The sequence below is a fragment of the Ursus arctos genome, unplaced genomic scaffold (genome assembly GCF_023065955.2).
Source record: "Ursus arctos isolate Adak ecotype North America unplaced genomic scaffold, UrsArc2.0 scaffold_13, whole genome shotgun sequence".
NCBI lineage: Eukaryota > Metazoa > Chordata > Mammalia > Carnivora > Ursidae > Ursus > Ursus arctos.
Window position 1 is genome coordinate 34,378,160 of NW_026622797.1, and position 15,635 is coordinate 34,393,794.

The 15,635-nt window shown below is 36.1% G+C and overlaps 1 protein-coding gene across 2 annotated transcripts in view; it reads left to right on the forward strand.

Moving 5' to 3' along the window:
- The window catches only part of PTPRK (protein tyrosine phosphatase receptor type K), a 540,251-nt gene that overhangs the window by 443,847 nt on the left and 80,769 nt on the right, over positions 1 to 15,635 (forward strand). For both annotated transcript variants that reach the window (XM_026504778.4, XM_026504780.4), the window contains exon 13: positions 2,016 to 2,052. In XM_026504778.4, coding sequence (XP_026360563.2) covers positions 2,016 to 2,052 — 37 coding nt within the window. The remainder of the gene's footprint in view (positions 1 to 2,015; positions 2,053 to 15,635) is intronic.

The following is a 15,635-nucleotide window of genomic DNA, read 5'->3' on the forward strand; positions in this document are numbered from 1 at the left end:
ATATTGAAGAGGAAGAGACAACAGGAAGATAGAAACTACCGGTGGTTCCATATGGGGGGAAATAACCTGGCCTTTCATGCCTCATGCTGTTCTCTTTGATTTTCTTTCCTAAAACTTATTTAATTTTTTTTTCAGAGAGGGATAGGAAAAAGAAAGTCAAGAATAGAAAACTCCCACAATTTAAATCCAGTAGAAGACTGACATTGTGGGGTACTTGTAGCTATATAGGAAATTTCTGGGTTTGGGTAATTGAGTCCCTGAGGGGGGTTCCTGGGAGATGTTGTGAAATGGGTGATATCCAGTTGCAATAGTCATACCTTGAAATAGTTAAGTTGAAAGACATAATTCTGCAGGGGTCATGAGAACTTAGGGGTATTGACTGGCCACTGTCTAATGAAAACTCTGTCCTTCTGCTTACCTATATTCATTTGCCAGTATATGGCAAAGAAAAATGTCACAGCATCTTCTAGGACGTACTCCAAAGCCACGGGCTGCCCATGGTTGAAAACATTATTCTCGTCTCCTTTCTAGTTTATTTGTACATAAGTGGGAGCCTTTAGAGGCAAGTTGGCTGCCCGCTTCCCACATGCCCATCTTTCCACATCACCGGTACAACGGGGCTGCTCAAAAAAGAAGACCATGGAAGTAGCATAGCGGTAGAAAACAGCTCTGCATTTGGGTATTCATCTTTAGACATGTGAGCGATTCCAAATTAACTTTCGTTCCTGGGTCTGTGGTGTAAGAGGAGTGTTAATGAATGTCTGTTACTTATAAAGGATTATCTCTGGCACTCTTTAAGAGCCTTGATATGAATGTTCTCTTCTAATTGTTAATATATCTACATGTGGTTTAATCAAAGCACAGAGTAGCAACAATTTATCTCAAGGTTATCTTGGCAAATATTTTCAGAATGGATGTGGTTCCTACCAGCAGAGGCTGGAAATCCTGATAGAATTAACAGCAATTGCTTTTAGCGAATCAGAATCCCTTTGGGCCTTTGTGGGAATGTGAAACAATCTCTTAGAGCGGACTGTAAAGGCCTCAAGTCACAATTAAATAATAGAACGCAAAGTTTTATTTTTAACTACTAATTCTCCCTCAGTGCTTTGTTTTGTATAATTAAGAGAAAATGATAAACTCTTGGCTTGTCAATATATAGAACCACTCAAGATGGAGTTACAAACACATCCTAAAAACAGATAGCCTTTGTTATGTTCACTGACTTTACCATCTTTTCCAACCTCTTTCAAAGCTATGAACTGAAGGAACTAAGTCCTGGAGGTGTGTGGTGTGGGCCTAGAAGTGCATTTCCCCATGTAGTGCCACACCACAACATTTAAAAAAAAAAAAAAAAAAAAAAAAGGAAAAGAAAACAAAAAAGAGCCTGAATAATCTTGGTCCTTTCCCATTTCAACTTCTCCTTCCTCGATTCCATCTGTCTAGCAAGAATAGGAAAACAGTCCCAATGAGAAATATTTGACCCCTAACAGCAAAATTTTAAAAAGGAAAAAAAGTGAACAGATAAATCCTACTGTAACTGTGATGCGACTTTTGGATGATTTCTCTCTACCATCCTTTTGCTGGGTAGTCGTGCTGGGATCCACGTGAGAGCGTGGGATGTGCAGCTTTGGTCTGAGTCTAAGAGCTGTGTGGTGACAATGAAGTTGGTGTCTGGGTCTGATTTGTATAAGCTTTGCAAACACATTTTTCTTTCTAATTGTTTAGAAAGTACGATAAATGCAAATCCAGTGCTTTTGCTCTTTGTCCCAGACAAGATAGCCTGTTTCACTATGAGATGAAAACAGACACCTGAATTTTTAGAAAATACTGAAACGTTTTTAAAAGTTCTCACTTCAGATTTTTAAAAGATCTCTCTGAGGATACATTTTAAAAATAAAAAAGTTTCCTTGATATTGCAATTCTGCTCTTCATAAACCTAATTTATAACCCGGGATTATGAAATAGGAAACATTGTCTATACACTGACTGTTCTCTTTCATGTTTCACTCCATCAGGAAACTAAAACCCAGTGTGTACGAATTGCTACAAAAGGTAAGAGGTTTGCCTTTTTTTTTTTTTTCCTTGAGATTCCATTTGCCTGCTTTCTAAAATGAAAGAGCTTTGTTCCCTGCTTCAGGGCTAATTAAATGTGGCACCTCTATTACAGAGTATTTGTAGTAGGGCCCAGTTAAACTGCCAGCCAACTTCTCTGACTCACTTGGGTGTCTTTAACACCTAATGGGGTGCTACTTTCTTCCTCTAGTAGTTGACCAGAGGAATCCTGTTATGAGGATAGGAAGGATTTAGAAAACCTTAGAAGGGCTTATTTCTGCCATTTAGTGTCTGAAAGGTCTTATGCTGCTGATCAACCAATATATTAGGAAAAGCTCAGCAATATCAGCTCAAAATAGCAAGCTGCTTGTTTAAAAACCTCAGTTACTTTCTGTGGTAGACAATCAGACATAAATAGGAACTGAGCTAGTCTGTGCATATGTAAGAGCAGAGATGTGGCGACTGCTCCTTATCTTCCCGAGTCATGCAATTCAGTTGAAGCTATTTTACCTTTTTTTTTTTAATTGTTTTAATCCAGTTGATGCCAAGAAATTAGATCTGTGATGGCTGATGACCAGGGTAATCCTGCTGACATTGCATATTATAGCTTATTTGCCTAGTTTCTTTAGGGGGAAACGTTTTCATCTTTGAACGAGTATTTGGAGTTCAGGTGTGAGAAAGTTTCCTGCATTCACTATGTTTATAATCCTTCATTTGAGAGTTCTTTGATTGTGCCAACAAGAGAGAGAGCTATTTGGTGTATTCTAGCAAAAGAAACAGGAAAAAGCTGTCCCCATGCAGACGTGGGACTCCACAGAGGGTTGGTGCTCTGGGTAGTTTCTGCCAAAATTAGTATTAAACCCACATTCATGAGCAGGAGTTGATTCATTTGGGGTAGAAATGAATGGCCATATTCTGTTTGTGCTGGCATCTTTCCTTTCATCATTTTTCTCCATTTAATCATCAATCTGCTCAATTAAGCATTTGTGTTTTACTCATGATTTGTAAAGGCAATAAAGAAAGACTTTTCCCTGGACTCATGAGGAGTAATAAAAAAGCTTCGCAGAAGAGGAAAAAAAATCCACCTTTTTTCAATTCAAATACTAAGATTGATCATTAAGGCAATCCTTAATGAAGGGTAAGAGAAAATATATACAGATATGTCTGATGTATAGGCATTTATTTTATTTTAAAAGCTTAGCTTCTAGATCAAAAAATTAGAGTTGAAATTTTTAGAAGATAATGGCAGAAGGCATTTAGATATATATCACCTATGCTTTTCCAGATTTAAAATAGAGCCAGAAATACAGAATGGTCTTACATCGTCCTCCAAGAAGTTCTTTAGATATGGTCATTCTGTTTCTATAGCTGAGAAAAGAAAGCTATACATGATTCTAAAATTTTAAATTTTCTTATTTGATTATTCAATTATTTGCATGTACACAAGCTATTTAAATGGCATTTTGCCCCTATCGCAATACATATAAAATTATAATGACAAATATCATATGATATTTAGACTGTAGGAGAGGCGAGATTATGGAAATTGAACTTACCATGTGGCATACAATATCTGCCAGAATCCAAGAGGTAGTAAGAAAGAGTTCATCTGTGGTAGTTGCTGCTTTGTCTAGTAATCTATCCCTGCTTTTCTTCTGAGTCTCAGGTTGACAGTGTGGCTTCATGAGTAAGAGAAAAAGACTGTGGTCCTGGACTATCTGGGTTCAAATCCTGACTTTGCCCCTTACTGTTCTTTAGGGTTGGCAAATTATGTACCCATCATCCTCAAAATAAGAATATTAGAATACCTTTCTCTTACTATTGAGGATTAAAATATAGTGCAATGCTTCAATATAGTGCAATGCTTCAATAATACCTAGTATATTGTGACTGTTACATTAAAGTTAATTGCTATTTTATCATCATCATAATTATTACAATCATTGTGTGCCTTACTTCAGAAGGACATACTGTAGTCGGCCCTTGTCTGTGGAGAATACATTCCAAGACCCCCAGTGGGTGCTTGAAACCACAAATAGTACAAATCCTGTGTAGACTCTAGTTTTTCCTGTGCATACTTATGATAAAGTTTAATTTATAAAATAGGCATAGTAAGAGATTACCAATAATATCATAATAAAATAGAATAATTATAACAATATACTATAATAAACATTATGTGACTGTGACCCCTCTCTCTTTTTCTCAAAATATCTTATTTTACTATACTCACCCTTCTTATTCTTGTGATGATGTGGCTTGACGAAGCCTACTAGATGAATTGAGGTGAATGATAGTAGGCTGCTACTGACCTTCTGACAATAAGTCAGAAAGTGGATCATGTTTCTGGACCACAGTTAACCATGGGTAACTGACACCATGGAAATCAAAGCTGGATAAGGGAGAACTACTGTAATTTGTGTTGTGTCATTAGGAAAGAAATATGTATAGAAACAAAACTGAATTTTTGTGATAGCGATTACTTGGGAAATAAAGTAGGTTTTTAATTTAATTCCTTCTCTGAACATTTAGCATTTTTCCACTTATGAAAAACCACATTTTTTAGCTTAGAATCAATTTATTGCCTGACTACATTTTGAACTAACACCATACAAGTATTAGTCAGCTTGGGAATAAATTTTTTGGTATGAAAATAAAAAAGTTTCTCACAGAACATGTTGAAGACAGACTTAATAGAATGGCGTAACCATATTGACTGAGGAAGAGGCATGAAGGAACCTTCTGGGGAAGGAATGGTTCCGTATGTCGTAGGAATACACACAGGTAAAAACCCATTAAACTATATACTTAAAACATGTGTAGGGGTACCTGGCTGGCTCAGTCGGTAGAACATGTGACTCTTGATCTCAGGGTTGTGAGTTCAAGCCCCGCAGTGGTTGTGGAGCCTACTTTAAAAATAAAAAATGTGTGCACTGTGCTAATTTAGGGCACTGAAAATTCTTATGGGAATGTGAGCGAATGTAAAAGCCAAGAACAATTAGCATACATATTGGAGTAGCAGGATGATTTTGAAAATTTTTTGACATGTGAGAATTGTTCTAAAAAGTTTCCACTGTATATTGTTTCCTGCCTTACTGGAACTCATACTTCATGACGACCAACACATAAAGAGGATACAGACATTGGCTTGATTATTTAAAAAAAAAAAAAAAAAAAGTCTTAAGTAAATAATCAAGGTTATAATGTCTAAAATGAAAAGTGATGTGAACACATGTTATGAGACAAGAAAAGAGGTATTCTGGAAGTTGTGTTCATTGCTTTTGAGATCAGTGGTGCTGCCCTCTGACTTCGTGTGTAGGTAAGGAGTCATTGAGAAGCTATGTGTCAGGAATGAAACAGAAGGGCTGATCTAAATTACCATGAAGAACATGAAAGTCATTCTGTTTATAACAGCATATCCCAAACTAGAATTGTTGCAGACATATGAAAAGGAATTTAACCAGCTGTGCTTTTCCAAGGAAAAGCAAAAGGAGAGCAAGTTTCAGGAAAGTTTTTTGTGGTCCATCAAGGAGGAGGGACAACACTGGGAAGTCACTTGTGCGGTACGGTGGGAGCACCGTGCCCCTTGCATACTCAGCGTGCTTAGATTCAAGTCTCTCCAACCTCTACTGAAAACAAAGTGTTTTAGGTTGTTCAATGCTGGTTTGCTCTCTACCCTTTGACATATAATTTATAACAGTGTTCTGAATCCATTTATACACACATATACACATGCACACACAATTATTTGCAGATTAGTAGCTAAGATCTTGTGCTTTGTTGCCATAAATAATTTATAGTGCAATAACTATTTTTTTTTCTTAAGGAAATTATCTTCATGAGTAACGCCTCTATGGTTAGATTTAAACATACCAATTTATGCAAATATTATATAAATTATAACAAAATTTACTCAAAGAATTTTCAAAAAGTACTTCTGGAAATATGGCGTATCCGTATTAAACTAACAAGAGGGGCACCCGGTTGGTTCAGTCAGTTAAGCGTCTGCCTTCAGCTCAGGTCATGATCCCAGGGTTGTGGGATCGAACCCTACGTTGGGCTCTCTGGTGAGCGGGGAGCCTGCTTCTCCCTCTCACTCTGCTGCCTGTGCTTGCTCTCTGGCTCTCTCTCTCAAATAAATAAATAAAAATCTATAAATAAATAAATAAATTAATTAAAAAAAACAAACTAACAAGAGATGCATATCAATTGAATTTTATTTTCTCTAGTTCCATAATATTTAGTATGTTATGTCATTTAAAATTTTCTCCCTGTATAAAAAATCATTTATGGACCCATGTATTTATTCATTTACATAAAATTATTATCCATGTAAAGCAAGTATTGATAAGAAAACCGAATATTATTTCCTTAAAACTAAAAAAGAAAACCAACGGTTTGAGAAATTGAAAGTGTCTTAATCTGTTTATATAAGTAGCTTATATTTTGAAACTATTTTGGCTGTGTCCAATTTCTCCCTCATCTGAATTTCTGGATTTTTGAAAGAAAACTGGTTATTTAAAATTTAATTTTAATGCAAGTTTCTATGTTGTTTGAATCTGTTTATTTTCCCCAAAAAAGTTACATTTCCACTGGTAAAAGCTATCACGTTCGGTAGAACAGAAAAATGTGCAGTATATGTAAATTTATTTTAACATAGCATTAAAGGTAAAAAGGAGGGGTTTGTTTTAAGTTAATAAAATAAGGCTCTGTTTTATATCATGACAAACACTTAAATTCCCAAGTCACGAATGGATTTTATTCCAAATCTCCATTTATAAATAGTTTGCTTTGGCAGACTGTTGTTTGTCTACCCATTAGCTATTCTTTGACTTCTTCCAATTTCATTTAGATATCAGTATTCTAATCATTCATTTAGCAAATATTTATTTAATGCCTATAATTTACCACACAATGTTCTAGGCCCTGGGGATAAAGCAGAGAAATTAAGGGAACAAAGACCTTACTTCCGTAGACCTTCAATTCCAATAGAGGAAACAGACCAGACACAAATAAATATGTGATATGTCAGATGGTGATCCCTTCTTTGGAGAGAAATAAAGCAGTAAGGGGGGATGGGAAATGCTGGGGTGCGAGTCTAGGCCGTAAGTATTTCACATACAGTTATCAGAGAAAGACTCCCTAGTAAGGTCAAGGATACGAGGGAGTAACTCATGTGGGGAAGGATCCCGCAAGGCGGAAGGAACATGTGCAGAGACCTTGAGGAGAATGTGTCCTTAGCTGCTCAAGAAAGATGGGCTCAGACCAAGGGGATCAATCAGATCAGTCTAAATCAGCAGTCGTCAAACTTCAATGTTAGTAGAAGCATCTGGAGGGCCTATTCAGGAGATTACTGGACCTTAACTCCAGACCTTCTGTATCAGTAGGCCTGGGGAGGCGTCCAAGCATGTACATTTCTAACAAGTTTACGCTGATGCTGGGGACCACACTTTGGGGACCACACTTTGAGAACCACTGATCCAAACAAATCCCATGCACCTGGCCAGTGATTGCTTTAGGGTTGTGTATGTACCCCAGTTTTGGTCAAGAACATCTAAGGATATGTCTTCTGTCAGGTATTCTAAGAAATTGGTTCCTTTCTGATTTATAAAAAGAGAGATGGCAAGAACAATCTTCAACCCATCTTTCTTGGGACATTATTTTGTAAAGTTGTGATATTTAGAAAATTGAGAGCCGAATTGGCTAAAAAGAAGGGAAAGTCAAGGAAAACAAATAAGCCAACTGCAAGCCCAGGCAGCTCTGAGCTTTTGAATTACCCATTGCTAGAACTCCTTAACCCCAAATATTTATGTTTGAAAAAAATGAAAGTCTTTATGAAAATCACTACTTGTGGGTAATCTGTTTCCTGCAGCAAATAGTGTCTAAGCTGATGTTAGATTTTTATTTTACCTGGGGAATAATATCTTTAAAAATGGTGGTTTGGATCCAGTGTGATATGTCAAGGACAAATTATTTCATACAGGGATTGCAAGAAAGCACCTAAAATCTATATACCCTAATCATTACCAATGGCATTTAAAAAATAGGGAATTCCCTGGGCGACTGGGTGGCTCAGTCAAGTGTCCAACTCTTGATTTTGACTCAGGTCATGATCTCAGGGTTGGGAGATCAAGCCCTGGTCGGGCTCCACACTCCGTGAGTAGTCTGCTTGAGATTCTCTCTCTGCCTTTCTCTCTGCCCCTCTCCTTGTGTGCTCTCTCTCTCTCTCTCTCTCTCAAATAAATAAATAAATAAAATCTTTCAAAAAGAAATAGGGAATTCCTTTTAGGTATCGGTCTAGAATACCAGGAACACATACTTACTGGCCTTCAGAGAGAGCTAGAAAGAAGGAACCCGGACAGTTTCACCAGAAGCTATGGAAAAAAGGAAATTCCAAAGGCTAAGGCATGCGTATTTGCATTCATCCATTTACTTACTATCAGTTTACTTATTCTTTTGATAAACCTAAAGTGGACGTGTGTTTGTGAAGGATGCCTGTAAGGTGGGTTTAATTCATTTTATTTATCCCTGTCCAGGGAATGATCTAAGTCAGATGGTTATTAACTCAGAATACTGCTTATTTTAAACAATGATGATATGCATCCTTCCCCGATTGCTCAGAAATATCTTTTTTTTTTTTTTTAAGATTTTATTTATTTATTTGACAGAGAGAGACAGCCAGCGAGAGAGGGAACACAAGCAGGGGGAGTGGGAGAGGAAGAAGCAGGCTCATAGCAGAGGAGCCTGATGTGGGGCTCGATCCCATAACGCCGGGATCACGCCCTGAGCCGAAGGCAGACGCTTAACCGCTGTGCCACCCAGGCACCCCTGCTCAGAAATATCTTGACTTCATTGCTACTGTGCATTTTAAACATGCATTCCAATATTAAGAAAAATTCAGTTGTCATGAAAGAGTAGGTGTGTGTGGTGTGCATGGAAGATTTTATTCAAAATATATAATAGAATATACAAACATTGGTAATATTTTAACTTACTTTGTTCTTTCTTCCCTCTTTTGCTGTCTATTCCCTAATTACTCGATAAAAAGTAGGATTTTTAAAGCATTTTCATAACCTTAATTTTGTCTCATGCTGCTTTTGTCAAATCTTTCTTTGTGCCCTTTTCTCTTGAGTGTGCAGATGGATCCAAGTGCCTTTTTAAGTGATTAGACATTCAGAAAAAGCAAACATGAGAAGAAAAAGAACACTTAGTCTGTCAAGAAGTTGCAGGAAAACCACAGAAGTTCCAGTTGGTTGTACCATGTGTGTAGAAGCTACTTGACTGAATTCGTTCCCACCATATTTACTACAGATGAATTTGAACTCCATCTGAGCTCTTCACATGCATTTCTGTGCTTTGTCTCTTAGCTCACACCGGAGGTAGAGAGTGGATTGAAAGCAGGGGTGAGGTCCAAAGAAAATATATATTTAGTTGGGCTTTAGGGTCAAAAATCCTAATCTTATTTTTTTCAGTTGTACTACTGTGCTTTATGTTTTGCCAGCTACATGTTGAAGAAAATGGTAAAGCATCAGGAAGAAATGTCAGATTCTTTTATGCCCGTTTTAAGCTGATAGAAACCAAGATCAACTATGGTAGTTTAGTCTGGCCATTGAGAAACTCTGGGCAGGGGTGTGGCTTTTCTTGGTCCCAAGGATGGAATAGGCTTTCAAAAACCTGCCAACTCTTCTGACAAATTGTAATCCTTGAGAATAACTGGTTTTCGTCTGAATGCGTAAGTGCTCTTGCTGGCACTCAGACTCCTTTCTCCTGCAAGGGAACAAGTGTGCATCATTCTTCCCACCTATTAGATCTGTGTACTAGCTTTCAGAAATTAATCTGATTTTGGGTTGCATTTTTCTTGAACTCAGAAGGGAAGAAATTACAGAAAAATACGCTAGTGATAGAGTAATGGACTACAACCTGGGAGAAATGAAGGCATATCTAAGTGAAACCAAGCTGGAACAAGTACAATCTTAATAAAGCTTAAATCAGTGGTTCATGGCTTGGAACTAACCTCTATTAGGCACCAGTATTTCCTGGTGCTTTGTCAAAAGCCTTATCATTGTAAATTCTTTTTTCTTTTTTTCATATAGAGAAAGTTACTAGAAAATTAATAGCTAATAGATTTTTCAACATGTTTGGGAAATGAAGATATTCTTTTGTTTTTGAAAAACTAGAGTTGAATAAAAACATAATATTTCTGTAATGGATTCAAAGTCTAATAAAATTGTTCAAATTGTTTATTATTCAGAAATCTCTTAGAATGAAGAATCATCTGCATGGGCTGTAAGGTTTACAAGGCTAGAGGTGATAATCTGTTATATTTGTTTAATCTGTGCCTGATATTTAATATAAATGTGGTCAGTCTCTTTGGAATGGATGGATGAATGAATGAATGAATATTGTTGTCCAGAATTGTTCTACTTTTTAATGCCCTAAAGATACATCAATTTCTTTTTTCTACCACATTTTATTTTATTGGCATAATTTAAAAATAATTTTAAAGTGTTTATTTTCTTTTTATTCTTCTACAGAAAAAGAAAAAATTAACGTGAGTAAAATTCTTGCCCTCTCAGTATTCTAGTCAGTTCTTACGTCCCCTCCATCTAAACTAGACTGTATTCTTAGAATGGACAAAACGTAGAAAGGAAAGTGTTGCCTGAGTTATTAATCTCATTATTTCTTATATTAATTTTTACTTTTTTTTTCATAAGGAGAATAAGTTTAAAAAGTAAATTTTTACCCTCTTCCCTTACTGGGTAGAAAGTATTTTCATTACTGTAAATAGAGGAAACACATGATATAGAAGTCCCTGACTTTGAAAAGCTTATGGTACAATTCATGACACATATAATGGCCTGAGAAAAGTTAGAGACTAGAAAAAAGAAATGTAAATTGTAGGTGTAATACAAGTATGAGTATTACACAAATATTCTACTAAAGCAGTGGGTAGTTTTCAAAAACAGCAAAGGTTGCAGAAAGGAAATTTCTGGCAAGTGGTAAATTCTAATCTCTGTCTTAAGAAGCCAACTGAACTTTATTTATCTAATTATTATACTTATTTATAATTTTATTGTTTTTTAGCAATTACATATTACAAAGATAGTCCTAGTTTATTTTGCAACCATTTTAGGGACTTCCAGAGCATTTACTCTATGTTTGTAATAAACTATTTTTAAAACTGAAAAAAAATCCTCATATACACCAATCTGCTATATGCAGAATATATTACCTAATATCTTCTCTTAAGGTTTGCTGTTAAATTTCTTTATTTCTGGAAAGATGTAAAAATAAAACTTCTCCTCTGCCTCTGCTTTTAAGTATATCTTGAAATTGCAAAATGAGTAACTAAAGTGATTGTGTCATTTGCAAATGCAAATATTGATTATGTGCAACCAAAAGAATATGAAAATAAATAGGTCCCTGACGTATTGCAGCTACCACTCATAAGCCCTGATTTCAAATTTAACACAGAATGGGTCTTCCGTTTTTACTGATTGGTTTTATAAATAATGAAAATGGTATTGGTAAGAAAATTTGAACTTACAAACTTATATTAATAAAATATATTCCATTTAGTATTTGTTTTACAAAATGATTTTACACTAAAAAGTTTGGAATCCCTGATCTGAATCATGCCCTCATTTTATGGATAAGAAAACTGATTTCATTTAGGACTTGATTTCCAAAGTAGAATAGATCGTTGAAAGTGTAGGAACAGAAACCAACCCCCTGTACTTTTTGCAAAATAACACACTTATTCTACACTGCCTGTCTCGGATCACCAGCTTAAATACCAATATATGTTCAGTCCCCTTCTTCATGTCAACCAAGGCAATAGGATTACCAGAAGTCCATTATAGTAATCATTTCTCTGATGTGAAAGAATTCAGAGATGTTTATTTTAGAATGTATACTGGTAGCATCAAACTGAGAGTGTTAATTGTTTATCAGGGAGAATATTATAATTTAGAGTTTCATTCAAACACTATCAACAGCAAAGTCTTAATCATTGCCTTTAATTCTAGACTATTGCTTCAATCACTAAAGAGAATGAAGTAACCTTACTACTCATAGAACATTTCAGAGACATTCATGAGGAAGGGTCAGAAACAACATTATCTGACGGAACAAAGATGACAGAACATCTGGTGATAGGATTATCTCTCCCCACGATCCCTTTATTTTCAAGCTGTCAATCAAAACTGAACCTGTTATCATTTCTAGAGAATCACATTGTATTAAATAGGCAAGTGATTTGTAATCATCGTCATTCTTGGTTTGGGGCTCTGTGATAGGTGGAATAATGGACTCCCTAAAGATGTCCGTGTTCTGATCTCCAGATTACCTTACATGGCAAAAGAAGTTTTGCAGATGTATTGAGTTAAGCCTCTTGAGATGGGGAAATTAGTCTGGTTTGTCCAGCTAGACTCAGTGTCATCATGAGAGTTCTCATAAACGGGAGGGGGAGGGTCAGACTCAGAGAAGGTATGTAAGGACAGAAGCAAGGATTGGAGTGAAAAAGAAAGGGACCCGAGCCAAGGAATGCAAATGGCCTCAGGAAGATGGAAAAGACAAAGAAACCATTTTCCCCCTTGAGCCTCCAGGGGTAACACAGGCCAGCCAACACCTTAATTTTAGTCCTGCAAGTCTCATGTAGGACTTCTGACTTCTAGAAATGTAAGATAATGAATTTGTGTTGTTTTAACCCACAAATCTGTGGTAATTTGCTTCAGCATAAAAAGTAACCATTGCAGATTTTAGCACCTGTAAGTGCTGTGAGACTTTGGAATTGGGCAGTGGGCAGAGGCTTGGGAAACTTTTGACAAGTATTATAGACAAAGCCTAGATTGCTTTTAACAGACTGTTAGTAGAAATATGAATGTTTAAAATCTCTGTCAGCAAGGACTCAGAAGAAAATAGGAACAGGTTATTGGAAACTGAAGCAAAGGGGAATCCTTGTTATGTGACAGAAATTGAGCTGAATTATGTCCTGCAATTGTGTGGGAAGAAAAATTTATAAACAATGAACTTGGATGTGTAGGTGAGTTTTCCAAGCACTGTTGGGAAAACACTTTCTAAAAACACACACGTGTGTGTATGCATATATGGAGAGACAGAGAGACACACTCACACATACGTATATGTTAATGTTATTAGTATCTTTATATAGTGGTGGTATAGATTCCCTCTTTTAATCCTTTGATTTTGAAGGAGGCAAAAGCTAAGTTACAGAAAACTTAAAGTATTTTTATTCTCAGCAATTAAAAACAGGTCTTTAGAGTGAATCCCCACATGGGAAGGATTACATTAGCTTTATTGCAATATTATGGTAACAAGAGCTCTGCCTCTCTCTTTTTCTATATTTTTATCCTATTGGAGGGAAAAAGGATTAAAATCCAGTTTGGCCTTATTATAACACTCAGCAAATGCGTTTTAGAGCATTGGTTTGTGATTTTTGTTCCATAGTAGACGAAGTATTCTTTATCCTCTATCAGTTTAGTGTCTGATATTATGCGTTCTATTCAATTTTTAATGAAATGTGGATTACTTTAAAGATTATCTCTCTGATTTAATAAATGGCATTAGAGTAGAAAGTTAATTGGATCTTTCTTGAATAAGCAGTGACCACTATGTGTGATTGATAGAAGGAAAAGATAGTAAATGACATATATTTGAATTTATGTGTTGAACTTTGAGATTAGTATTTTTTTCTGATCAGTTTTCTCAAGTAAATTATGTAGTCCCTGTTACCCTTATAAAAACTGTGGAGAAATTCTAATTTCTTTTAAAAATAAAAATTTCTCAGGTTTTGTGGAAATGAGATATAAAAAAGTCATATACTTGAGGGCATATATCGTTTAGTGTGTTTTCATTGTAAACACAGAAAGTGAATGCTATCACCCAGACATCTCAACAGTCCTAAATGTGTGACCTCCTATTTTGACAAGGATCTTGACCAAGCTTCAAAATTTGAAATCTTGTTCACTTCTTACACTTTTTTTCTCTTTTATTCAAGAGCTTCTGCTGAATGTAGTGGCAAAGAGATTGTCATTTCTACTTCATTCTTTAAGGAAATGCAGAAATTCATTCGTTTGTAAATATGATGGCAGATGGGACAGTGATAGTCACCACATTTTGTATTACCCCTGGTTCATAGTTTGAATATCACTGACCCTTAAGTACACACACATCATCCTCTTAAAACAACGCTCCTCTTCCTGATAGCTGTTTGTGTATGCAGCTGTGCCTTCCGTGTTGCAAATTCAGAAAGACGGTGTTCTCATTTCTGGCTGCTGTTATTTACTACACCTGGCTTTGCATCTGTGCCTCTTAAGATCTCAAGTCTGCTTTTGAGGAAACCACCCGTACTTGTATACCTCCTGCTTTCCTGATCTATTGCTGCTATTTTTTCCTGGATGAAAATCCAACGGGGCTGTGCTTTTGAGGGAGGGTTTCACTGTACTCGTAAAACTTCCCTTTGCTCACTTGGATAACCACCATCTCGGGTCTGACTCCTTTCTGAAACGCTGCTTTGTACTGGCCAGTTATCTTTCTGAGGAGTTTAGCCATTACGGGAGAGCGTTTAAAGTAAACAGGGTTCATTGTGGGTGGTCTAACAGTGTGCTAAAGACTCGAATCAGAGATGAGGAAGAAAGAAAATTAAAGGTCCTGAGGAATGTGTAGCTGAGACATCACCTCATGTAATTTTCAGGCTATGCGCTAGACTTTCCTGCCACATCCCTTTTTCATAAGTGATAATGGTAACAGCTACTTGATTGGTATGTGATTGGTTTTTTTTTTTAATTTAAATTTCACATCATCATGGTGAACAACAGTCATCCCCTAAATACATCTTTGTCCATTGCTTCATTTCCTACACCTAATAATTTCACCAGCTTTTAAACATTGGATATTTGGCCATCCGTTCAGAGTGTATTTATGTGTGCTCACCCTCTGTCAGGCACTAAGCCAGATATTGAACTCCAAGGAAGACAGTGGTGGGATGGAGGGCATGAGACCTGTCTGCAGTTACTATGCAGAGTAGTTTGGGGCAAAAAAGTCATTGGCCACATCTGTCTTCAATCATGAACTATCCTCCTCATGTAGATTCCTCAACTCTGCCCAGATGTATTCTTGGAAGTAGGATGCTTCCCTTTTCATTTTCGTGGAATATTTACAGCCTGTATTACAGATCTGCTATAATTTAGAATTTGCTAATAAACTCCATTAAGCAAATATATTCTTGTGTGAAAATTATGTTGGCTTTTTGGTTCAGATTTCATAAAACTAATCACTAACGTAATGCTGTATTGCAAAAATTTTATACAATTACGTAATGAGGGATCTTTTTCAGACTTATTTATGATCATTGAGGTATATCTATATTTCTACCTATAGATTAAAAATATAGAAATTTTTGAAATTGCTACCATCCTAAAATAACAGTTTAGGACTGTTACTTTTTTAACTTAAAATGTCTTGAAAATATTTAAAGTTAGAAAGTACAGATATTCCACTGTATGAAAGTGTGTTTAATCCTTCCTCTTTTGGTAAACAATTAAGGCTGTTCATGTTCCTTG